General features: G+C 40.1%; 1 protein-coding gene across 1 annotated transcript in view; it reads left to right on the top strand.

The window, feature by feature from the left end:
* Positions 1-24,591, top strand: part of ADAMTS3 (ADAM metallopeptidase with thrombospondin type 1 motif 3) — an 80,708-nt gene that overhangs the window by 41,088 nt on the left and 15,029 nt on the right. The window contains exons 2-6 of the mRNA XM_010709650.2: positions 6,381-6,580; positions 18,451-18,534; positions 20,136-20,292; positions 22,417-22,522; positions 23,465-23,608. Coding sequence (XP_010707952.1) covers positions 6,381-6,580; positions 18,451-18,534; positions 20,136-20,292; positions 22,417-22,522; positions 23,465-23,608 — 691 coding nt within the window. The remainder of the gene's footprint in view (positions 1-6,380; positions 6,581-18,450; positions 18,535-20,135; positions 20,293-22,416; positions 22,523-23,464; positions 23,609-24,591) is intronic.

The raw sequence follows: 24,591 nt of genomic DNA, 5'->3' as shown, positions 1-24,591 counted from the left end.
TTTTCTTTTCCTTGTAAGAGCATTGCTGTTAATACAAGGCACTAAACTATGTGTGAGGTAGGTCACCGTAAGTCATTACAGTCCTGCACCACTGAATCTGTCCAACTTGAGATATGAGAGCATCGATGCAGGAAGAAACTGAGCCAGGCTTCTCTCCAGATAGCGGTCAGTGTTTGGGAGTGGAGCATGAATCACATCTTACTCTGCCACTGTTACGAGACATTTTCCTTTTGTGCACAAATGTAGTAGACCGCTTGTCTACTGGCTCAGACGTGTTGAGATGAGAGAAGTGCCTCCAAAGAGACACAGGAAAATGCATAAATCACTGCCCAACAGCACAACAGCAGCTGCTGTATCGATTCAGCAGATTTAGATGAATGCGGAGCTCATCCCTGAGTCTGGCGTCCTGGAGAGGTGTTTTCAGAGCCAGGTGTGGATTTGAGTAAATGAGGACCTTGGTAGGCAAGTTCATTAATGTAGTTATACTGCATTAATCTCTGCCTTGCACTTGCAGAGGTAATTCTTCAGGACTGCTTTTTTTCTTACTTGCTGACTTTTCTTTGGCACAAGGGAAACAGTCAGGGACCAAATGAGACTCCAAGTTGTAGCCACCTAATTGTGAAGAAAACTCTGTTAGTGCTGCTGAAGAGCATGCTCCTGCCTTCTTTTCCTTGCCTCAACTAGACAAGCAAGCAAGAGGTCTCTAGTACTGATTCTGAATGAGTACAGTGTCGATGTATCACACTTGGTTCAATTTTGCCAGGTGAAATGTACGTGAAGAAAAGGTGCAATACCCAGTAATATATTGTTTTTTCTTAAGTAAGTGGGTATATATGAGGAACAGACGAACATAGATATATAAAAAAAACACTGCTGATTTCAGTGGCATTGCCAGGCAGTGCAAGCATCAGAGGAATCATCCCATGTATTTTAATGTATAAAATATTATAAGAATCTTTTATGTGAGAAATGCTTAGGGTTTTCTTTAAGTATGCAGAGGTTTAACTGATGATACCATTTACTAAATTAGACTTGGGCAGAGCATAGCTTTATTTAACATAGTAGGGAATGAGCTATAATTTCATTATTTTAAATTATTTTCTAGGAAAAGCAGAATAGATACTTCTTGCAACCCGGAAGGACGTGTTTTTTATATAAGAAAGTATTCAGGAGGGATACATTTATGCCTCATTTTTTATGTAGGTGTTTATATGAAATGTTTGGTGTTTCTGAAAAAGGATTTGGAACAGAGGCAGACTGTATTGGTGTGCAAAGGGGTTCTGGCTTTCTGAATACACACATCTGGGTTCACAGGGAGACTCTGAGGTATATGCGTACTTGACAGAAATGTACTGTCTGATTCCAGCAGCATGGTTCCAAGTCTCTAGAGGTGGCACAAGGCAAGGCTAGCAGCCGCGGTTTTCAGCAAAATACGATGACAAAGCATGTGGGGGAGATTTCCTTTTGGTGTGTCTTTTCCATTTCCACTACTTCATTTGCTTCATGAGCAAAACTCCTCCTGCCTTTCCTTGGCAGAGGAACCCCAGCTGGACTGGAAGAAGGTGTCATTCTTTGTTCTCCTTATTTTTGCTACATGATGCATGAGACAGGCTGTGATGCGTCCTGTGGAAAAAAATAAAATAAGAATACATGTCTGCACATGTGTCTACAATCTCATATGTTCTGTCCTACTACCCACATGTTTACATAACCACTTCACTTGATGAAAGAGCATGGACTAATTTCTTCCTGATGGGTAAAATCATGAAGTAAAAGATGCAGATGACTAGCAAAATAAAAAAGGAAGAGATAACAAACCAGCTAATTCCAGAATGAGATTAGGGAGGATTAGTCTGTCTAGCACAAATCTGCAAACAAACAAGTTTGTTTCCTATGTGTATAGCAAAGAATTGCCATCCAGCAACAGTTCTGTTTGCTGTGTTAGACAATGCCAATAGGCTTTGCAGATCAGTCTGTAGAGGACCTTTGTCTTCAGATCGTTAATTTAAATAATTTATTTCACTAAGAGTTCCTGTGATCTCTTTCCACTCACAATAAGTGAGTCCTTCCTCCAACTTCAGGAGTTTTATTAGGAAAGATTGATTTTTATATTAAATGATGACAGCAGCTCCAAAATGCCAGTAAAGGAAGTTCCAAAGGCCATTTCTGTGTCACTCCCCTGTTAAATCTACAGGGCTAACTATGTGGAAACAGTTCATCTCAATGCCAAAGTCACCCTCATGTTTAGATATCTGCGGATTATGTGCTCCCTGCGGTGTTGATGCACGGTAGAGTTACTCCTCCCTCGAAGACCTCAGGTTTTCCAAAACCTTGAATCAACATGAAAAGATTTTTTTTTTTTTTTGAATGCAGATTTTCTTTATTGCTCATTACACTCCAGGCCTGAATTCACACATAAACATGTACATTTCCTAACCATTTCCTAGAGAGCACTAGAGGCTTAGCAGTGCTTTGCATCCTGAGTTACAGTAGCATGTAGTGCTACCATTAAGTATCACACATTTACTAATGCTGCAGATATCTGTCAGTCTCTAAAATTCAGCAGACTTGTGCAGATATACCTGGGGGCAGAATTTGAGCTGAAGAAAACCATTCACGTATCTTTTGGTTTTAGGGAGAGGGAGAGTAGGAATGAAAAAGATCATTGTGTTTGCTATTTATTGCAGTATAGTGGGGAGTTCTGTGAAAGCATTGCAGTATCACAGTAAGCAATTTTATTTATGCACTAAGACTTTGTGCAGGAATTATTCAGACTGAATTCTGCCTTTAAGTTACTAGTACCCATTATTACCTATGGAATGAATTGAATGTGGAATGCTGGTCTCTTTCCTGGTTATAGCAATTGTATTGCAGTAAATAGCCTTCTGCTAAGATTTTTCCATGTGTCCTCTACCTGCAGTTTCCATAATGACGTATCACAATTTTTGCAAGGACTGTGAATGATAGGGGTTGTGGCCTTCTGAGAAATGGAGAAGCTCTCCACTGAGAGGAGGCGGGAGATTATTTTCACTATATCATTACTGTAATAGTTCTGTCATTAGTCTCAGTGGAAGCAATACAATGCGCAGACTGAGTGCAAATGACTTGAATAAACTTATTGTTTTCTATAGAGCAGTTTAGATACAAATACTTAATGTGTTTCACTCTGCATCCATATGCCTGGGAGTTTCCAAATTGCATGTTTGAATTTTGTATGTATAATACAGTGCTCTCATCTGAAAAGGGCACATCTGAGGACTCTTTCTGTGCTACTCAGAAGGAATGTCTACTGATCCTCCTTCTGTATGTCTCTACTACAGTTTTTTAGAATTAGCCAATATTAATGATAACAAATTGTGGTAAAACATTTCACGTTGACGGAGGTATTAGGAACAGGCTTTAATCCCATGGAAAGCTTCACTGACTCTTAAGAGCTCTTCTAAAATTTCCACAAGTGAACTAGCACTTAGCTGAATCATGGAGAACAGAGTGAAGAGATTTAATGACTGATTTCTGGGAACATAGGCATCTCCTCACTTTGCATTGCTTTCTCGTTTGTCCCGTTGTCGTATTCTAAGTATTTAGCAATAGATGGAGATTGCAGTGTTTGTGAACACAGAGCTTACTGTGTATGGACTGATTTTGTATATGGTTGTTTGACTCTGAAGTCACTGGAGTGATAAACCATGGAAACTAGACAAACAAGAGAACAGATGAATCTCTGCTCTTACCCTGGATTCTTGGGAGAGGGCATAGCAAATTATGGTGAGTGTTTAGGGAGACTTATCACAGAATCATAGAATATCCCAAGGTGGAAGGGACTGACAAGGACCATCAAGTCCAACTGCTGGTTCCACGTAGAAACACTCAAAATCCAAACCAGACATCTAAGAGAGTGGTCCAAACACTCCTTGAACTCTGGCAGCTTGGGCAGTGACCACTGCCCTAGAAAGCCTGTTCCATGCCCACCACCCTCTGGTGAAGAGCCTTTTCCAGTTTGGTTCCCAGCACAGACATGGGGAAAAGCAGCACAGAGAATGCAGTTAATTAATTATTGGCTAATAAGTAGCTCAGATTAGCCTTTAAATTAATACTCTTTTTCCCATGTTAGCATTTCACTGTTAAGGAATGTTTTTATAGTGGCGGCAGAAGCAGTAGACAGAAAGTTAAAAACCAGTTAGCATACCAAAAAAAAAAAAAAAAGGAAGAAGAAGAACTAGAGAGAGTGGATGCTGCTTAACATCCTGAAAAGTCTTGGTACATTTCATAGAATATGCTGCATGATAGAGTGAGTGAAATGGTGTTTGCTTGTTTGTTAGCCCAGTTTGGGGAAGAGTTGGGTTTTCCATGCAAAGAAACAAACAAGATGCATTTCAGGAAAGCAGGATGCTCAATGCTTGAAAATGTTTCTGATACTTGTGGTGTTTTTTTCCCAAATCTTGTCCAAAAACAGCCACTATATTTCTTCCTAGAATGAGTTTACTTTTTCTTGCTTTGTTGGGATTACACACTTGAAAAAATTCTGTGAGTACATGTATGGAAAATAGTGGCATATTAAGTGCACCTTCTGTTTGCAGGAAGTGGCTACATATTAGAGAAGTGAGAAAAAAGAAGTCCTCTCTGACTCCTCCTGCCCACTCACATGCACACAGTGAAAGAGATTTTCCTCTTATTTGAACCGCAAAACCACTCATTTAATAGGGGGAGTGACAGCCAAACCAAAGGTTCTACACAGAGCAGATAGTTGGTTCTTTCTGAACCGATCTCAAGCTATTCCATTCATGCCGTGGGTGTAGTGATATGATGACATTGCTGGTATATTTCCATTGGACAGTGTGCTCGGCAGCTTTGCCAGCTGTAGCAATTTTTAGAATTGGAGCTTGTCTATGAATTTCCCACTTGTGTGCTATCACAGGGTTTGCATTCTTGAGAGTGAGAGGACTTGCGGTTGAATTGTAAAGCTGTTTGCAGACCTGGTCTCTCACCCACAGTGACAGGCTAAGCTTCTAAAAACAACTGGGGACAACCTTTCCATTTGATGTGGAGTTTGGGAGAGTTATTTATGTGTTACTGTGAACCACTGTGGTACCAAGGAGGGAGAGGTTTTCCAGTTAATTGAGCTGGTTGTTGAATCTGCTCTGGATGAATTACAGCATGGCCATCCAGCACATTTTGCAAAATTGGCCCTAGTCCTACTGTTTTTCCATGAGCATAGCTTACATCCAGTTTACTGTGAGTCTTCACTAAAATATGTGAAGGACAAATTCATTTACTTGCAACCTTGGCTTTTATTACCTCCTATGTGGAGAAATAGGGCTTGAAAGCTGTGCCATCATTTGAGGAAATGTACCTTTTTGATACAAGTCTGTTTCAGACTTGGACATCAGTGGAGAGCAAGACTGTACTCTTTTCTGACCTTCTGAAGCTGGTTGCTTTTGCTGGGTCCACAGAGCAGGAAGAGCTCTGTGTATTTAAGGACTGTATTGTCTATTTTTCCTGAATGGAAGAGTTAAGGAAATGGGCATGCTCCTGTCTCTGTCATAGAGCCAGAGACTTAAGAGCAGTCCTATTCCTAGTGAGGACTGCAGTACTTAGCTGAAGATTTGCAGTGTAAGATGTTCCAAAAAGGCCTGTTCACTGTTGTTTATTGCTTAGAGCCAGTTGATGTGTTGGCTTGGATTTTGGAAGAATTAAATAGCCTACAGCTGTTACTTTTTCCTGTCAAAATTCTATGATAATGTTTTGCTTTACTGTTCTAAGAGGAAGAGATGGTTTTTAAGTCATTTCAGATATGGGCTACTAAATACATCCTCTTAAAAGCCAATTCAAAATAGTTTATTATAACTCTGCCCGTTGACCTATGTCCTCATTGGATTATTCCAGTATTTCACGATATTCATAGGGTAGGATATTTAAACATCTGTATTTTAAACAGAGAACTCTTATGAAATGTAAGAGGAATTGCCTCGCTGTTCCAGTGGTTGTGTACAAGGGCACTAAAGCCACAAGTTGAACATTGCACAGCATCCCACAACCCATGTCTGTGGCACTCTGCAACTATGCCTTGTGCTGTAAAAAGAAGGGAGGAAATTCTGGATGAGGAAGAGAAGTATTTGGTCTAACTTGTACTTAAGGATGATTTTTATTTTATAAGAACCACATAGTAAAGTACAGAACCATATGGTGAATTATATTTTTCAGTGGGTATCTGATGACTTCCTCCACTCTTATGCCTTTAGAATATCTAAATCTTTTTTCTTCCTAGTTTCTGTTTTATTTTATCCAAAGAAATGTTGACTATACAGCTGAAGATGTTGTGCGGGGGGATGTTTCTGAAGTGGAATTGGAGTAGATGTTTATATCTTACTGTTTCATTGTAGAATCTCTTCTTGGGGGCCTTGGAGACCTGAGTTCCCTGTACAGCAGTGTAGAACAGCAACTGAATGAAACCCTGAGGCGACGCAGGCACACAGGAGATGACGACTACAACATTGAGGTGCTGCTAGGTGTGGACGACTCTGTCGTCCGGTTCCATGGCAAAGAACATGTTCAAAACTACCTCCTCACCCTCATGAACATAGTGAGTATCTTCCATAGCATTGTGCTGTTTTGCTTTAAAAATGTTAAAGGTTTCTGTAAACTCTTGCAGCAGTACCTAGGAGATCATGATTGATACAAATACAAAGATGATAATTTTGTCTGCTTTTGGGTTTGCTTCTTTATTTTCAAGGTGCTCACTCCTTCAACTGATCTTTTTCATAATGGTATTCTAGGATATATTCTAAGGTAATTCCAAGAATTTACTGTCCTTCACCCTCAGTGAAGGTACTGTCCTTCATACATCTCACAGAGCTTCATAGAATAATTCTGTTAGCCCATGTGCTCATGACTGTTCTTGCATGTGGATGCTCTTGAAATAAAAGCCTGCAAGATACTGTGAGTTTGGGAAAGCAAAGGCTTTCTCACAGAGCACTGCGGGACGTGAGCTTCCACCAAGTATCCATTGGATGTGTAACATGCTGTGTCACATTCTCCTTCCTTGATAAAATGTGATTATACAGAACTAAAGAGGACAGGGTGGGGTTATTAGCAGTCCTGTTGATGCTTTGGGCAGATGAGGTTTATTTAAAAACAAAGGAGGGCCTTTTTTTCCACAATCTGCATTGTAAAAATGGAAACACACCTGTATTCCCCAATCTCAAATTCGAAAAACAGAAAAATGTCCAGATAGTTGAAAAATGCCGGACGTTGTCCCTTATGTTCAAGGATAGAATTGTTATTCCTGACAAATGGCTTTTGGTTGATAGATGCTCTGTTTATTATGTGAGGTCATATGGGCTGAAGTTCCCGGGTTGTTAAGTGCTCTTGGAAGTTATTCATGATAGTGAGTGACCTGGTAGTCTCCTGGCTTCTACAAGCTTAGTTAACTACTGTGATAGTTGTGTTATAAACAGAACAGTGGGATCTAGCAAGCAGTGCTGATCACTGCAAGGCAGCAGAGTATTGTCATGGGAGTGTCCTTTGTTGTTTTTCTCTCAGTCAGTCTCTTTCTCTGCTACTTGGCTAAACAAGAAGGTGTGAATATCCCCTATCACAACACAAGCTACAGATAACAGCAGATAGCATGATGTTTGTTCTGTAAATTAAATTCTATGGGAGCAAGCCAAGCAGGTTTGTTAGGAGTGCTTAGCAATTCTGAGAAATTTTATTTCTGTTCCTTTTGCACAAGCAGAGGAAAGTGGGAGAACTGGGGCAGTCACAGCATGCATTTGTGCTCCATTTCTTCAGGAGGTGCCCTGGGGACTGGAGCCTTGGTATGCTGTAAGATTGCCTTTTGGAGGGGGTTTGCTGAGAGAGACTATTAATGCAGGAAGATTATGCAAACTTTTTGTTTAAAAAAATCTACTCCTAGGTCTTTGCATAATTCCTAAATAATAAAAGATGTTAAACTGATAAAATTGGAATGTGTCAGCTTACACAGATAACTATATTAACAGTACAGTTGCTTCTGCCAATAGTGCCAGTTCAAAAAGTAGCAGTGTAAACTTACAAAACTGTTTTCCTGTTTGAGATTTTGAAGTTATTTTACCTTTAACTCTCCTGTTGACTCAAATTCAACAAAGCTATAGCAAAAGTGTATTTCTCAGACAAGTTGCCATTGGTTTCAAGGGAGTTTTGCCTGAAAGGCCTGAATGAGGACCTCAGGACAGGAGTCTGATTTTACTTTCCTTATATAGTGAAAGATTCTAGCTGAAAAACAGTGGGAAGAAGTATGTAAACTTGAAACATTCTTGACAGCTCCTAACATCTGTTTCTGAGGTTAAAGAAAAAGCATGCAGAATGAAGAAGCACCCTAAATCATAGAATCATAGAATGGTTTGAATTGGAAGGGATCTTTAAGATCATCTAGTTCCAGCCCTCCTGTAGTAGGCAGGGACACCTCCTCTAGACCAGGTTGCTCAAAGCCCCATCCAGCCTGGCCTTGAATGCTTCCAGGGATGGAGCATTCACAACCTCATTGGGCAACTTATTCCAGTGTCTCACCACCCTCACAGTAAAGAATTTCTTCCTAATATCTAGTTTAAATATACCCTCTTCCAGTTTAAAACCATTTCCCCTTGTCCTATCGCTACGTTCCCTTATAAAAAGCCCCTGCCCAGCTCTTCTGTAGGTCTCCTTCAGGTACTGGAAGGCCACTATAAGGTCTCTTTGGAGCCTTCTCTTCTCCAGGCTGAAGAGCCCCAGCTGTCTCAGCCTATCCTCATAGGGGAGATGCTCCAGCTCTCTGATAATCTTCATGGCACTCCTCTGGACCTGCTTCAATAACTCCATGTCCTTCTTGTGTTGGGGGCTCCAGAACTGGACACAGTACTCCTGATGGGGTCTCACGAGGGCAAAGTAGAGGGGCAGAATCACCTCCCTCGGCCTGCTGGTCACACTTCTCTTGATGCAACCCAGGATACAGTTGGCTTTCTGGGCTGCAGAAAATAAAGACGAGGTGATTGGTGGTAACCAGCATGGCTTAAGCAAGGATAAGTCATCGAATCATAGAAAATATAAATACCAAATGGTACTTTTCAGCTACCCTCTAGCTGTAGCTATTCCTTAAGTGATGTGACAATATCTACAGAAACTGCAAAGAAACTGTAAAGAAACAAACTTGTAGAATTCTTTTATCATACCTCCTGAAGAAATTAGAGGGTTAGCAATTATTTTGTGTCTAGATATACATAGATCACTCCAAAAGTAATGCCTATTTATTTCCACAGAAATTTCAATAGATGGATGCAAAGAGCACAGTAATAGTATTTGACAGAGCACATTCTCGGCTACAAAACACTACTTTTCCACACAGTCACCAGCACTGGCTGTGCATTTTTGCCACTGATGAGCAAGAGTCTGCATGAAGCACTCACACAAATCAGAACCAGTGTAGGTGACCCACTGCCACTGTTGCCACTGCTGAAATGCACCATCCACCATCTCACTGTGCTCACATCCATTGTGAGCCATTTTTTTCTGCATGGAGGAATTCAGTGATGCCCCTTTTCTTCATACACACTTCCACCATTCTGTCAGACTGCCCCTCTGCTGCCATTTGTCCCATGGCAACAAAATGTAATGAAATATTGTCAAGAAGGTTCAACCTCTACTGCCATACCACCAATATCTGCCTATGACATCATGGGCCAGCATCATTAAATAGGAGGCATTATGATATTACTTTTCTCCCATGCCTTCTCCCTTTGGTCCAAGCTTTGATCCTTGTGACTTGTATTGTAACATGTCCTGCCCAAAGCACTTCAAGAACGCCCATTTAGTGCATGCTGTGCAATGGTTGCATCACACTGCTACTGAGATGGAGAGCTGAGGCTGAAAATGTGACCTCTTGTGTCTCGGACTAAAGGTGAGTTGCAGTGTCTAGATAATGTCTCTTGGTTTCCTTGGTAAGCTCTTCAGTTACCTAAGTAAACTGTCTCTTCATAATGAACTGTGTTTCCAACAATATGTGACCAGATGTACTGCTTAAGGAACAGAGATCTATACATAACAGGAGGGAAGCATAGAGCTAGGATTGGAGTGCACCTATAGTTATGGTCTCTTTGTTTTAAGATGCCATTTACCTTTCAGATGCTCAGAGCCATGTCCATTAAAAAAAAAAATTCAGCACCATGCACCTGTCACAATCTCATCTCAGTTTCCAACTGCACAAACACTCTGAGCATGTTTGAAGTTCCATCTACCTGTTGAGCTTCCAAAATGAGGATGAGCAATCTAAAAATGCAATCTGTAGAATTTGGCCGGAAAAAATCTTGATATGAGTTTAAACCAACTGATATCTTTAACAGCATCGCTCTGTGTAAAATTATAACAACTCTGCTATAAATCTAGAATAAGAAACTCCAGACGTAACACACACATTGTAACAGAAAAACGGAATTCAGTCTGCTAAGTTTACAACCTGAAGCATTGTTCAGTCTTGTCGCGTTTCCTACTGTTTCTGTAATTGGGAGCTTAATTTTTTTAGTACTATTTCAGTAGGCCTGGGGAGTCGCTCTCTAACAGTAAGTGAATGGATGCTGTAGAATCTTGGTTTGATGAAAAGGATCTGTTGAGTAATGTCTGTGCATTTGGTTTTGGAGCCCAAAGCATTTAATCATAACTTCCTCCATTCCTCTGACATGCACACAGGAGGCTTTTGACTCTGGTGTGTTAGGAAGCTGAGTGTGAAGATCTTTGAGGAGAAACAAGCCATTGAACCTGGGCTGCTTTGTGGATCAGGGATGAGACAGGAATAAATCAACAGCAGGACTTTAGTGGCTGCAAATGCATGTCTAGTAACTGTGTATCTTTGTTGTTACTAGAAGTTTCTTTTTTAGACTTGAGGGAATTAGAAAGCACACCAGCAGGTAGTTGCTTATTCCTAGATCATCAGCCATTAAGACTGCAGCTGTTGGCAGCCTAATGCACTGCTGACATCAGCAGACACCGTTTGGCCTGGCTGAACTTGACTGATGCAGAAATGAACCTGACTTTTGAGTTCTGATTTAGGTTTAGATCTAGTGGTGTGAGGATTCAAGATCTGAACTTAGCATATCTCAACTTTCACTCTTCTTAACAATGGAAGGAGAAAAGCAACTTGTGATGTTCCTAGCATTCCTAGGGATTTTTGCAAGGCTGATGCTAATTCACTAAGCCTAGCTTGCTTCCCCAAGTAAGGAAGTTATAAGTCGTTTTGCCACGTGTAATGCACTTAGATCCAGGTTAGCTTCAAAATAACTAATATACATAGACATCATAGGCAATTCTATTTTGCTCAAGTGCAAAAAAAGCAGTATAAATCACACTCAATCCTGTGCTACAACTGGTTATCCTGGGTACAGTGCCATGGTGACACAACTGCACAGCTCTCAGTGCCAAAGCTGTCTGGCTTGCTGAGAGCTAAGGATTGCATGTTCATGTGATGTCATTGGGAGCTCTGGAGCTAGAGGTTGAGCTTCAGCTAAATAAATGCCTGAAATGTTTCCCCTTATTCAGTATTTACATGTTCTCTTAGCTTTGGGAACAGGGATGCATCAGAGATGTGTATTAAACAGCTGTTAAGGGGCAGAGCTGGAAATCAGAAGCCCAGATGAGCCCATCTACTCCCAGATAATAAAATTTAGTGTCGTCCCTAGTTGGTAGGTAAAGCTATAGCCTTATCTCACAGCACTTATACTGGAGTCACATACAGCTTCTTTCCAGAAGGGCTGATGACTAAAACAACCCACTGGAGAGAATGTAATTACCTAGGAGCTGTTTCTGGTAACTCTGTGGCCTGCCTGGTGCTAGTCAATTTCAGCTGAATTCCTTGAGGTTACACAGTTGACGTTTTCCTGATCTTGCTGATACCAGAATCACAGAAGGGATCTACCAAGCCCTTCCGTTGCATTAGCACTGCTTCTGATCCCCAGTAGAGCAACCCTTGGTCACCCTGCAGAAATATAGTGGGAAACCACATAGAGCAAAGACTGACAGAAGGAAATGGGGTGCTGCAGGACTGAGAAGGTCTCAGCCTCCCCTTCCTTTCCTGTCTCTCTTCCTCCCTTTTTTCATTCTTCCATCCCGGTCATGCTCCAGAGCCAGGCAGTCCTTCAGTAACCAAGTGGGTCCCTCAGGAGCTAGACCCTGTCTTTATCACATGGCACTTTTCAGGGAAGAGAAGAATCAGTTTTTGCCATTTGTTTAATGTGTTATGGGAATGTGGCACTGGCAGTATATTGCAAGCTTCACAGTTTGCTCTACTTTTGTGTTATGTTGTCTCTCATAACTTGTATTTCCTCTCCTCCACACTACCTGAGAGAAACCTCAAATGATAAAAAGAGTTCTTTAAAGCACTGCATTCAATTTAGAAGAAGTTTGATTTTCAGCTAAGAAAAGAAGAGAGAAACATTCACGATCATTTTCAGCAACAGGTAACAAATGCACTTTTTAAAGCAGTCACTTAAAAAAAAGCTTGATGTTTTCAGCACTGTTTCCTTAGATTTGAGATACAGAGTCTCCTGTGACATTTGTTACTCACTTGATAGTTACTTAAGATGAAGTTTCCCTGAATTAAAATAACTGAGATCAGAAAGATAGGCACATAGGATACCAGGTAATACTGGGGGATTCTAAACAAGTTTGGGCTTGTCAGTATTTATGTCTTTCTATTTTTTTTCTTCTTGAGAATAAACCAAAATTAGCTAGTAGAGTGGTACTTCTGTGCATCATTCATTCTCAAATTGCAGACCAAATTCCAATTCTGACAATCACTGTCCACTGAGCACAGCAGCTTTGTGGATGTCACCTTTCTAAATAATAATTCTGCATTTTTGTCCATTAATCTAGAGAAAAAAATGTCCACATTTAATTTTATTTCTTGTGCAAAAAACATTTCAAGGAGGTGACTATCGAAGCTGCTTAGTGCTGAAGTTTACAGAAGCTTTATGATTCACCTCAGTAGGAAAAGACAGTGCCAGAAATGTCTACACCTTTATACCTGCAGTCTTTATCTCCATCAAAACTTTATCTCTCTGTTTGTTTTTTTTTTTTATAACGTGGATAGGACCACCGTGAATTTTAGTGTCTCTCATTCACTTCAACTAGAAGTGCATAGTAGGGCCCTAACACACTGAGATATCTGACTTTGTCTGTTTCTAACCTGATCATATGCTTGAATGTTACCAACATGGATGAAGGAGAAAAGGTAGATTGAGGCTCATTCTTCTGTGAGCTGTTCCACATGGAAATGAGAGCTAATGCTGGTGACTGAGTACAGTGTAAATTAGCAAGTCATCTGCAACATGTTTCCGTGTGGATCTGCTGGACTTTTCTTGCTAGCAGTATTTCAGAAATGTCAACTGCAGATTTTCCCTGATCAGTAACTTATGACTATGCTAAACTGCACAGAGCATTGATGCTGCTGAATAATGTGAGATAGGAGCTAAGGTAGTTTGAGCAAACATGGAAGCAAGAGAATATTTGAATCTAGAAGGTTTGAGATTCAAAATTATGCCTGAGAGTAAAAAAATAACCTTGATAGAAGACTTTCAAGGAATTGTTTTCTGAACATCAGCACAAACATGATTTTTGAGCAGTCTTCTCTTTCTGTTACCAGATAAGGGATCTTGAAATAAGCAGTCATTGAGCATTGTATTTAGAAGTTCTCATCTCCTCTGTGCCTTAATTCTGATTGTTGGCCCACCGGTGTTGTGGAAAAATTAACAAATGTGAAGTGTTATAAGCATGTCTTTGTTCTTTGCATGAATTAATGCAGAGCATTGCTGGCAGGAAATGAACTCCAGAAAACAATCTGTTGTATTGTTTTTTCTTTCCAAAATAAATCTTCACTGAAGAAGATTTCAGAATATTGGTCCTAAAAGCGTTTAGCTTTGCTAACAGTGGAACTGAAACATGGTGGAGTTGTGTGTTTTCTTAAACATCAATGGCTCCATCTACTGGGAGTACTTCCTCATACAGTACCGGTGCGAGGTGAAAGACCTCATCCATCAGGAGCTATAGGTCAATTACAGTGAAGATTGCTACTTCTTTTTAGATTTAATGGTATTTTACAACAACTAGGCTTTCCTGTCAAGATTTTAACAACATAATAGTCGTTACAAGACTTAAAAAACATGCAGTGGAAACAGGAAATGAGAAAAAAAAAAATGCAAAAAAAGCAGATTCAGATGACAGACACAGAAGCATACAAAGCTTTAAAAATTATTTTGAGGACATGTGTATAATCTTGCCAGAGAAGCCCAAACTGAGCACTGTTCCTACCAGTTCTTTTCCCCCTGCTGAGTGTTGTTCTGGGAGGCACAGCTGTATTGCAGAGCTACTTGTGACTGTTTGCAGCAGTCTCACTGCTGACAACTGGGCTACTGGTTGTGTGTTCAGCTGGGAGAGACAGCTTGTGTTCTCTCACTTGAAACTTTGAATTGTCATTTCCCAGCCTGGTTTTCTATGGAAAGCAGGCATTTTCAAGTTTCATTTTCTCACATTTCCATATCACAGCGAGTACTGAGGGATGTTCTTCATCAGCAAATAGCCTTTTCTGTAGATAGTGACAAAGATTGTAACTTACCTTGTTGTCTGTCAAGGTTATGGGTTGGGAGAGCTATTTCTATACTTTTTCCTATGTATTAGTTTGTCAGTTTTAATTTAATTTTGCCCTTAGCCTTTGATAAAGAGCTCATCACACTCCTTGCTTTTTAATCTAGTGGTTTGTACCTGTGGGTAGTCAGTAGATCAATAAGAGGCTGTATTTTCAAGCTATTCAATTTCTAGTGATGTGAACAGTACAGTGGATGATGTTATTTATCATTAGATTCTGAATTACTCAACTTTCCTGCTAATCAATAAACTGCAATTCCCCCTGCACAAGTCGGACATGGAAAAGTAAGTAGTTTTATCAAGGCAGAAAGTCCTTGAAGCTGTATTGCCCCCCAAGCCCAAGGAGAGTCAAATGAAACATTTGGTGTAAGGAGAGAGATTACTGTGACTGAGTAGAGGAAAATGTCAGCAGATTTCTTTGGATTCACCTGTAGCCCCTGCCTGCACACCATGAAGGGAGGGAGGGTGGGCAAACATGAAAAGGAATTGCACAGTACCTGCACAAAAGCAACTTCTGCTTTCTGTTTGTCTCAAATTTGAAAGGCCAGCTACTAAGAGCACATACTGCAAGAGGTGCTCCCAATCTAACCTGGGAATGTGTTGTTGACTGTGCATCAATAGGCTGCAATTTCTTTGACAAGTAAGAATCCAGCCAACTTTATTTTAGGGAGCAGAGTATAGCTTGAGAGTGTCTTTGATTTCACCACTGCAGTTTACAAGTACATCAGTTTAGGAATGTGGGTTCACCCTTGGCATTCATAATGTGTAGACAGGTGAGTATCCACGAAAGCCCTGAAATCCCTTGGTTTGCAGTTATCTCCATTTTCCAGCACTTCTTACTGTAGCTGTAGGGTTTACTGCCAGGTACATTTATGTTGTCTGTTTGAATAATTATCCATTCAGTAAACAGATATCTCCAGTATGTGGAGTCTCCCAGTTGTCACCACTGTCCCAGGCGGAGCACTGATTTTCTTCTTGTGTATATTACTATTGAATTCAACCTAATCACTTTTTCCTTTTAAATACTGCATCAGAATCCGTATGGCCAGCTGGACATCTGTGATATGTTTCCCAAGTTCAGCTCAGACAAATCAAGCTTCCTGGGGTGTGATTTATATATGCATTTTGTACCAGTACCAGTATCTTGGAATGTAATTTGTTTTGCCAATATAACCACAGCATAGATGCAATTACTGCACTCTGAAAGCGCTACAGTCTACGCTGACAGTTTTCTGCACTTATTTTGATTTGTGGCCTTCTAGCAAGGTTACATGTTTCCAAAATTTCCTGTGTCTAGGTCATGAGAGCATATATGAGCTTGCTCCTCATGGGGGTCCTACAGTACATCCTTCCAAAGCTGTCCACAGAAAAAGGTGTTGTAGAGAAGTGTTGAGGAAGACTTGAAACTTTCAGTTGGTTCCAGGATCCTTTATGTCTCTTTGAAGGTCACTTCTGGGAAGCTTGTTGTTTCTTGGCGCAAGGGAAACTGTGAACGTTTTTCTGAGATTAACTTTGGTGGAAGCAATACTACTGCATTGCTAAGGAGAAAATATGAATAATTGAACTTTGGAATAATTGCTTCATGAGGCGAGCAGTCTAAGCTATTTGCTCATTTCTTGTAAAACTATCCTGTTGACAGTCTGTTCCCAGTTAGTCCTAAAAGGGATTGCATTTTTTAAAACCATGGACTGAAATCATTGTGCCAGGTCCCACAAACTGGACAACTCAGAACGACCTTTTTCCCTCAGGGGAAGGGGAAAGTTTTGTTTAGCCTAAGTAAAAAAAAAAACAAACCTCTAAATATTGCTCAAATATACCAACCTTGCTCCAAACAGTGGTATTTACTTTTCACCGATTATCCATAATATAATATTTACTTTATTTTGATGGGAATAAGTAACTTCATTGATGAGCTGCAGATGTTTTAGTTCCCTAATTCATACTCTAGTGAAAGGACATTTCTCACCTTACCAGGCACAAAGAAGGTCCTCAAGAAGAACAATTTCTGACCTACACAATTTAAATTCCACTAATACTCTATTTAGAATTATGTGGTTACTTTTGTACTAATTTGACTTTAAAGATCAGAGCAGCAGTATTTGTTGCTTCTGAAATAAATTATTCAAAACTAAAACAACGGTGAAAAATTTCAGCTGTTTGGTGAACAGTGGAACTGCCACTGGATGTCTGTCTTATGGCTATGCTCTCTAATGGGATATAAGCTGCTCTCATTATGGGAGTGTTGAAAAGCTTCTGTGTGCATACTCTGAGTTCCTATTCAGTCTTTGCTTGCATGGGAGCAGTAGTAACATTGTTATTTCCAGTAAACTGCTTACTTTCCTCAAATCTTCTACATACTTGATTTCTTTGAGGTCTTTATAGTTTTGCAAGTAGAAAGTGGTGTTGGAAAGCATTCAACAGGCCCCAAATGTACTGGGACACTAGCACTGACAGAAGGAGCAAGTATCTGATCTTTATTTCATTTGGAAATCAAACTAAAAACACTGAAATAAAAATTCTGTCTTTAAATGCTGTGCAGAGACCTCATTGGAGACCTCTGCAAACCTAATTTCATGCAAAGCCATGGACTCTTTTGTGAGGACTCTTTGTGAGATTTTAGTTTTTCCTGTGTGTTTTCTACAGCCTTTGAGGATGAGAGTTTTGATGTCTCATGAGGATGTCTTATATATGGGTGTTTTCTCTGGCTAGCAATTGTTTTTAATGTGCATAGTAAGTCTTTCCAGATCCTGTAAATGTTACATGCTTTCATGCAGTTGGTGAACTTTTAAAATGGAATGTGTTGACTTGCAGAAATCAAGTGTATTTGGAGACATCATTACTCTGTGAGGTATACTTCAGAGTTTATGTCTCTGGCAATGCTGTTGACTTTAAAACTTTTAGATGAGAACATCCAAAGCATTTCTGGGATTTGGAAAGACTTTGCCCATTAATTTTAAGATTGATCTGGAATCAGGACTATTATTCAGATCTTTAAAGCTAAACACATGCTTACATGTGTGCAGAAATGGAGTCGCATTGATCGTGTCATTGTCTGAATATTCTGCCTTCCCAACCTAGAGCTTCAAAATGCAGAAATGGCCTTAAGTCAAATCCTCAAGTATTTTCTGAGGACAAACCTATGCTGAACTTAATTGCATATTTCCTTGAGCGAAAGCTATTGGTAGAAGAATCTTTTACAAAATGAAAAATATGCGCTCCTTCTCCCCACTAAAATACTCATCCCATGTGTTTAAAATGATTGAAGCGAGACAAATGTTGACGAAGCAAATAGGAACAGGATCTGGAATTCATCCACAGTTAGAGTGGCCAGATGGCAGAGCAGAAGTGGCCATGTGGGCTGAATGGTGATGGTTTTATCTGTTGTTAATGCAAACTCTTATCTGCTTTTAAATCCCTCAGTGAATGTGACCATACTGCCATAGCCTTGCTTTCAGGAATAACTTCGTTTCCCTCATTATGTTTATCAAACAAGTAAAATTAAGCATTCAGACAAGTATTTGCTGGGTCTGTAGTCTTTCTTTCTCCAAACAATTTTTTTGTTGGCTCTGATCCAAAGTCCATTAAATTTGAGAGGAGTCTTGAAATGTGCTTCAGAAAGTTCTCAGTGAGGGAGTATGTGATGACAGGAAGTATAGTCTACATTTCTCACTGCATGGAAGTGATTTGAGACTTGAATCCTCCTCTGAGAAAACTAGTGGTTGAAGAACTTGAAATAATAGATACATGGCCTTGGAAGTTCCCTTTGTATCATCCATGTTTTTTCTTTTTAAGTTTTCCTTTCTATTTTCTCAGGTGAATGAAATTTACCACGATGAATCCTTGGGTGTTCACATAAATGTTGCACTGGTCCGAATGATCATGTTGGGGTATGCAAAGGTAAGCAAGCCTCCAAACCAGTTCTTTGCATTCATAGTCTTTGTAATCATAGTCTGTAGGAGCTACATATGCAGCTCTGGAGGCAGAAGTCTACCAAAGTGTAAATTCCAGGGAGCTGCCTTCTTTGTTCGACATTCTAAATGTGCTTATGCCCACATTCCTGCCACAAGCCATCACTGTCCCTTTTTGTGAAAAGTGGTGTAGGACTGGCTGCAGTGTCACTTTGCACCTTATTTATCATTAAGAAGCTGGAAGACTGCAGCAATCAAACATTTCTGTCATACTAGATGGATTCATTCCAGTGGAAAGCTCCTTTTCCAGTGTATTTTCTTAATGTCACCAACTATCTGTACTTAAATGCAAGATTGCAGTGATTGGTGCAGTACCTGTGAGGACTCTTGCTTCAAGTGACAGAAGTCATTAGTGCTGCCCCTATCCTGCTGATGCTGCTGAGGGATAGGCTGAGAGAATGTGGGGGGCACGTCAGCCCACTGCAGTCTCACTCTAGGGGTTGGGCTTGCAGCCTGACTTTTTGCCCTTGTGAGTCCTCAAGGAAGAAAAATGACTTTAGTGGTAGCAATCATCTTGACTGATCAACACAACTTGTTGGTGCCCTGTCTCCACTCAGACTTCTATGGTAACTATCTCCTTTTCTCATTGTGCTGTACACTCCTTTTACTGAGCAACAGCATACTTCTCCACTTTCTGCCTTAGACTTGCTTGTGCCAACATGTTGATTGTTGGTAAAATACATTCAGAGAGTTATGAAACAAATACTTGTTACATTGTTCAGGATGAGAATGTTCTAAGTGTTGTTTGAGGTTCGATAAAGATCATGTCCCTTCCATCTAACTCATGCACTGAATTTGAGCAAATCAAAAGGCCGCTTTGATGTTTGTCTTGTAATTAAATTTGGTCACTTCCTTTTGAAGTATTGAGGTTGTAGACATACTGTGTAGCGAAAGTCTCACAAAACCAGATGGCTGATCTGTGTTAACTAGTACAGATTTACTGGTGCTATCGTGTTTTACACCAGTTGAGGCATTGTACTCTGTGTTTATGTTATTCACTTCCTCCACACAGGCTGTGTGTTGTCACTCCACTCTCATTTAACTAAACTGAATCACATTGTCTTTTGACATTTATCCTGCACATTACAGGCTTTATCTAGATATTATTCACGCATGTTGCACAGAAGGGCCATTATTTGTCACCATTTTAATAGATAATGTAAATGCTCGTTACACTGTCTTTTAAAAAAATCCTAAATATGTGCTATTACACATGTACATTCCCTGTTAAATACAATTACATTGATATAAGCAGTAGCACTCTGATTTGGCAACTCTTGTACGTTTCCTTGGCTCTGCTTGGGGATCTAGGACAAGAAGGCCAGGAGAGAATATCAGTCCTCTTTAATGGATCAGTCAATGTCCAGTGTACTCACTTTCTTTTCTCATATCAAAGAGAACTACTATGATTTAGAGTGATAGTGAAATAGGGAAGGAAAAACAGGAACATAGCTGGTTCCTCAAGAAAATCAAAACTTGACTGAATTTCTTACTTTACAAGATCCTGGTTCTAATATATTGCTTTTTCAGTCCATTAGCTTGATTGAAAGGGGGAATCCCTCGAGAAGCCTGGAGAATGTTTGCCGCTGGGCGTACCAGCAGCAGAAGTCAGACCCCAATCACTCTGAGCACCATGATCATGCCATCTTCTTGACTAGGCAAGATTTTGGGCCTGCTGGTATGCAAGGTAATGCAGCTGACCTGAAGCAAAAGTATCGGGACTTCAGGGTTTTTGTGTGTGTGTGTCTAGTGCCTGACAGAAGAGGAGAAAAAAATGAAAATTGCATTGTTGTGTGGCCCAGAGAGATTAAGGAATGTAGCCATTGATTCAGAAAATACTTGAAGTGTTCAATTTTAAAGATAGATTGAAACCTGATCCTGTTCAGGAAAGCATGTACACTCATAATAACTTTCAGTTTCCTATTCTGGCTTTAGAAAAGGCCCATATGGACAGTCTAAGCATGTACTTGCTAGTACACTGTGGGGAGAAAGTACTCACTCTATTTCATTTTACATGCTTTAAAAAGCAGGTAGACCTTGCCACTCGTATCTAACTGCAACAGATTAAATCTTACCTTATAGTATGTAAATAACTGTTGCCTTCTTCAGACAAATATATTTTTGCATGTGTATGCAGGGCACACGAGGAATTCTCAGTGCACTTTGCATTCCACTTTGCTTTTATTTTACTGCATCACTCACAGTAGATTTTTTCTTATAACTAGCTTTTCAGCTCACTTGATAGATGCATTAGTTCTTTTTGCTCAAGGAATTAATGATAATGGAAAGTAAATTCACAAAGCATGATTTATGTCAGTGCAGAAAAATAGGAGTCTGGGTGAGACTCCTGAAGTGTTACTGCTCTGTGCAGCATTGCAAGCTAGTCCCGTTTTTTATTTCTTTATTTCTCATGTAGTTACATTCAGAATATGCACCCTATAATCATTTACCCAGACCAAACTAGCACTCATCTTGTATGCTGTGGTCTGTGGTAGGACTAAGGGCTCCTCTTAGCAGAAGCAATGTGGTTTTGTGTGCTTCTTTTTTCTGCTTGCAGGTGGGAAAAAAAGACTAGAAAACAGAGCAGTTTCTGAAACAAAGCTGTCCAATAAATGTGATGGCCTTCACAGCAATAAATCTAGCACTATACAGTCAGAAATGTCTTCTGTCTTCCACGTCTCAGTTTCCTCAAGCACAGTTTCCCCTCTGAATGTTCTCTATATCTGTCGCTAGAAAGATAAAATCCTCTAGCTCCTCCTGATACTTGAGCCACATGCCCAGCTCCAGTGCTGCTCTGCAAATGGTTCTTTGGCTTCATTCTCTCTGTCAGCCTTCATAGTCTCTTCCAGTGCAATGCCCAGTTACTTTGCCTTTGACACAAATTCTGCAACTTCTCTTGGAAAAAAAGGCCCCCATTCATTACCTAGTCATGGAAAAGCAGTATAAGATATATGGTTTAGCATGGTATCATTCAGGTCTAATGTCCAGAATTTGCCAGTTTTTGCTTAGTACAAGGTAAGAGTAATATGCTTTTAGTCAGAAATGCGCTTTATTAAGAAGGCTTTTCAGATTTTATGCTGGTGAGCTCTTACTGGTTGAGGCATGAGTCTGCTTCTTCACACAGCTTTTTGAAAAATGTGTCATGTTCTGACCGTCTGGCTAGAGATTTTGTAGATGTCTGTGTTCAGTTCCTTCATCTTACAGGGTAAGGCAAGAGTCCTTAGTCCTCACTCATGTCTGGACTTGCATTCCAGGATGAGATCTTAGGCAGTCTCCCTATCTTCAGAAAGATTTTGGCTTTTGCTGAGGACAAGGCATGTAATATGTACTAAGCAGTAATTACATGATGGTATTAATATAAATACATACAAACAAATGAACAAAACTCTGTCTTTTAATTGAATGGGAATCTTCTGCATTTTTTTTTATGAGTGTAAGTGCCTGAAGTAATCTAGATGTATGCAGAATCAAATCTAGTTTGTCAGAGCCATCAACACTGACAGGAATTGCAAAGACAGGAGAAATTGACAATCAGAGGAAGAGAATCCTTGGTTCTTCTCTGGTACTAAATTTATTGGGGTGTCAAGTGGAACAGGCTGTCCAGACATATATTCTACATGTTCTACACATGCCCTATCCCTGGAGGTGCTTAAAGCCAGGTTGGATGGGACTCTGGGCAGTCTGATCTGGTGGGTAGCAACCAGCTGGGTGTTGGAACTGAGTGGGACTTAATTTCTCTTCCAACCCAAGCCATTCTATGATTCTATGAAATGTAATGGGTAAAGCAGTCAGACATGATTTCTCTCAATAGGATATGCTCCTGTTACTGGCATGTGTCACCCGGTCCGAAGCTGTACTCTCAACCATGAGGATGGGTTTTCATCAGCTTTTGTTGTTGCTCATGAAACTGGTCACGTGTAAGTCTAACATAAAATTAGATTAACAACAAAGTATGGTGCTGCATCTCCTTTTTACTTAAAGTGATTTAATTTTAATGGCTATATGACAACCATCCAAATAATATTATCATCTTCTTGGAACGCATCGGTGGTTCTAGCAATGAATAAGTAAATGAGGGAAGAGGACAAAGAGAGAGCAGGAACTCATTTTCTGTAAGGTGATGGTGAGATAATTAAGAAAGAAACCTGGAAAGTCCAGGCAGTGGAGACAGTAGCTTACCAAGCATCCTTAAAACTCTTTCTTCTCATTGACTGAAAGTGCTGATTTGTTAATTTGATACTTCTTAAAGAATGATAAAATGTTAGGCTGAGAATAATTGATTCAGGGAAAGAGCTCTGTCAACTGCTGGATGAATTAATGTCGTCTTTAAGTAGCGCGGGCTTCTTGTTCAGCTCAGTGGGCTCTGTTGTTGTTATTGTTTTTGGCCAGAGTAATGTCGGAGGAGTTTAGCCAAATGTGAGGTGACCATATCACTTGCACGATAAGCTGCACCAGATGCACACTTTTGGAAATTTAATATGCTAACCTAGTTAGCTCTTTGGATGCACAGCATTACAACCGTGTTAGCTCGATGTATAAGTAGGTGCTTTTGATAAATGAGCGTACTGTCATGAATAATTAAATGTCTGAATGAGATGCTCAGTGGTGAGCAGAATTGCCATCTTCTGTTATCTAACATAGAAATCGTCATCTAATTAGTTAGTTTCTAAAGAGTATTTAGAGCATCCTTATATTTTGACATCAAAGATCTGTTTGAAATGCAGGTGATATCTGTAGCATGCAGAGAACAATTTCATCTTGAATGACTGCATTTGCATGAGAAACTGTTTTCTTTACAGCTGTTTTACCAGTTGAAAAGTAGAAACTGCTGAGGCTCTGATGCTAATTCTTTGTTTCAGGCTGGGAATGGAGCACGATGGGCAAGGGAACAGATGTGGGGATGAGACAGCAATGGGGAGTGTTATGGCTCCCTTGGTGCAGGCTGCCTTTCATCGTTACCACTGGTCCAGATGCAGTGGCCAAGAACTCAAAAGATATATACAGTAAGAACTTATTAGCACTCATTGATGGTGGTTTTACTAAAGGAAACAGAAGTCTTTGCAGTTCCCTGAGATGTGGGGCTAATGGGCTGCCCTCCATCAGAAAGCAAAGAGGAGAAACAATCCTCACGTATCATAAATTGAACGCTTGTTTGTGGAAGTGGAAGTCTCTTTTATAAACACGGTGGTACTGAGGCTTCAGAGATAGCAAGGAATGGGATCCTCTTGTGTAGGCTGCTCTCTCCTTCCAAACAGATATTCAATATATAGAGGAATTCCAGTAGGCTTCCCTGTCCTGCAGCAGCAGTAAAGAAAAGGTACTTCCATTTCTGGCTTTCTCCAGTAATACAGTTTTCTGATCACCTTTGTTGCCATGCTTCTATATTAGAGAAGCAAAATCAGGAACAGTGCATCCTCACCTACAGTTTTATGCAACACTCACTGCATCTTCTGGGAATGTTACTGGGTGTCTGTCTGGAAGACTTTATTTCAGGAACTTGGTGTTTTTCCTACATTTTTTATTTCTGTACAAGTTGTATTGTGAAACTGGGAAGATGAAGCCCTAAGCTGAGAAGAACTAGTAAAATTTGTGGAAGAGAGAAAATGCAACATGCATGTGACTGAATTAGGGAGAAAAGGGGAACAGAGAGCATAGGAGTGATGTCTACCTGTATTTATGTACACAGTCTTCCATATAAATGCTTCATCCAGTTCTTACTCCTTTATTGCAAATAACTGATTTTGCAAGTCAGAACTGAGTGAAAACTTAAATTGACCCACTATGGCCTGGATTCCAGTGAGGAATCCCATTAGTAACCTAAAGGATGAAATAGTAATTTTACATCAAGACCTTTGAGCTTAAAATGGAATTTTATCCTTGTGCAGGAAGAGCAGCCCACCAAGAGTTTAACAGGAATGAGTAAAAAGCAGGCCTTATTCTTGCCCTTTGCATAACCTGTTTTTTGTCCCTGTGTATGCTGTAGATT

This window comes from Meleagris gallopavo, chromosome 4 (assembly GCF_000146605.3).
Source record: "Meleagris gallopavo isolate NT-WF06-2002-E0010 breed Aviagen turkey brand Nicholas breeding stock chromosome 4, Turkey_5.1, whole genome shotgun sequence".
In the NCBI taxonomy this organism is placed as follows: domain Eukaryota; kingdom Metazoa; phylum Chordata; class Aves; order Galliformes; family Phasianidae; genus Meleagris; species Meleagris gallopavo.
This window is presented reverse-complemented; position numbering and strand designations above follow the sequence as displayed.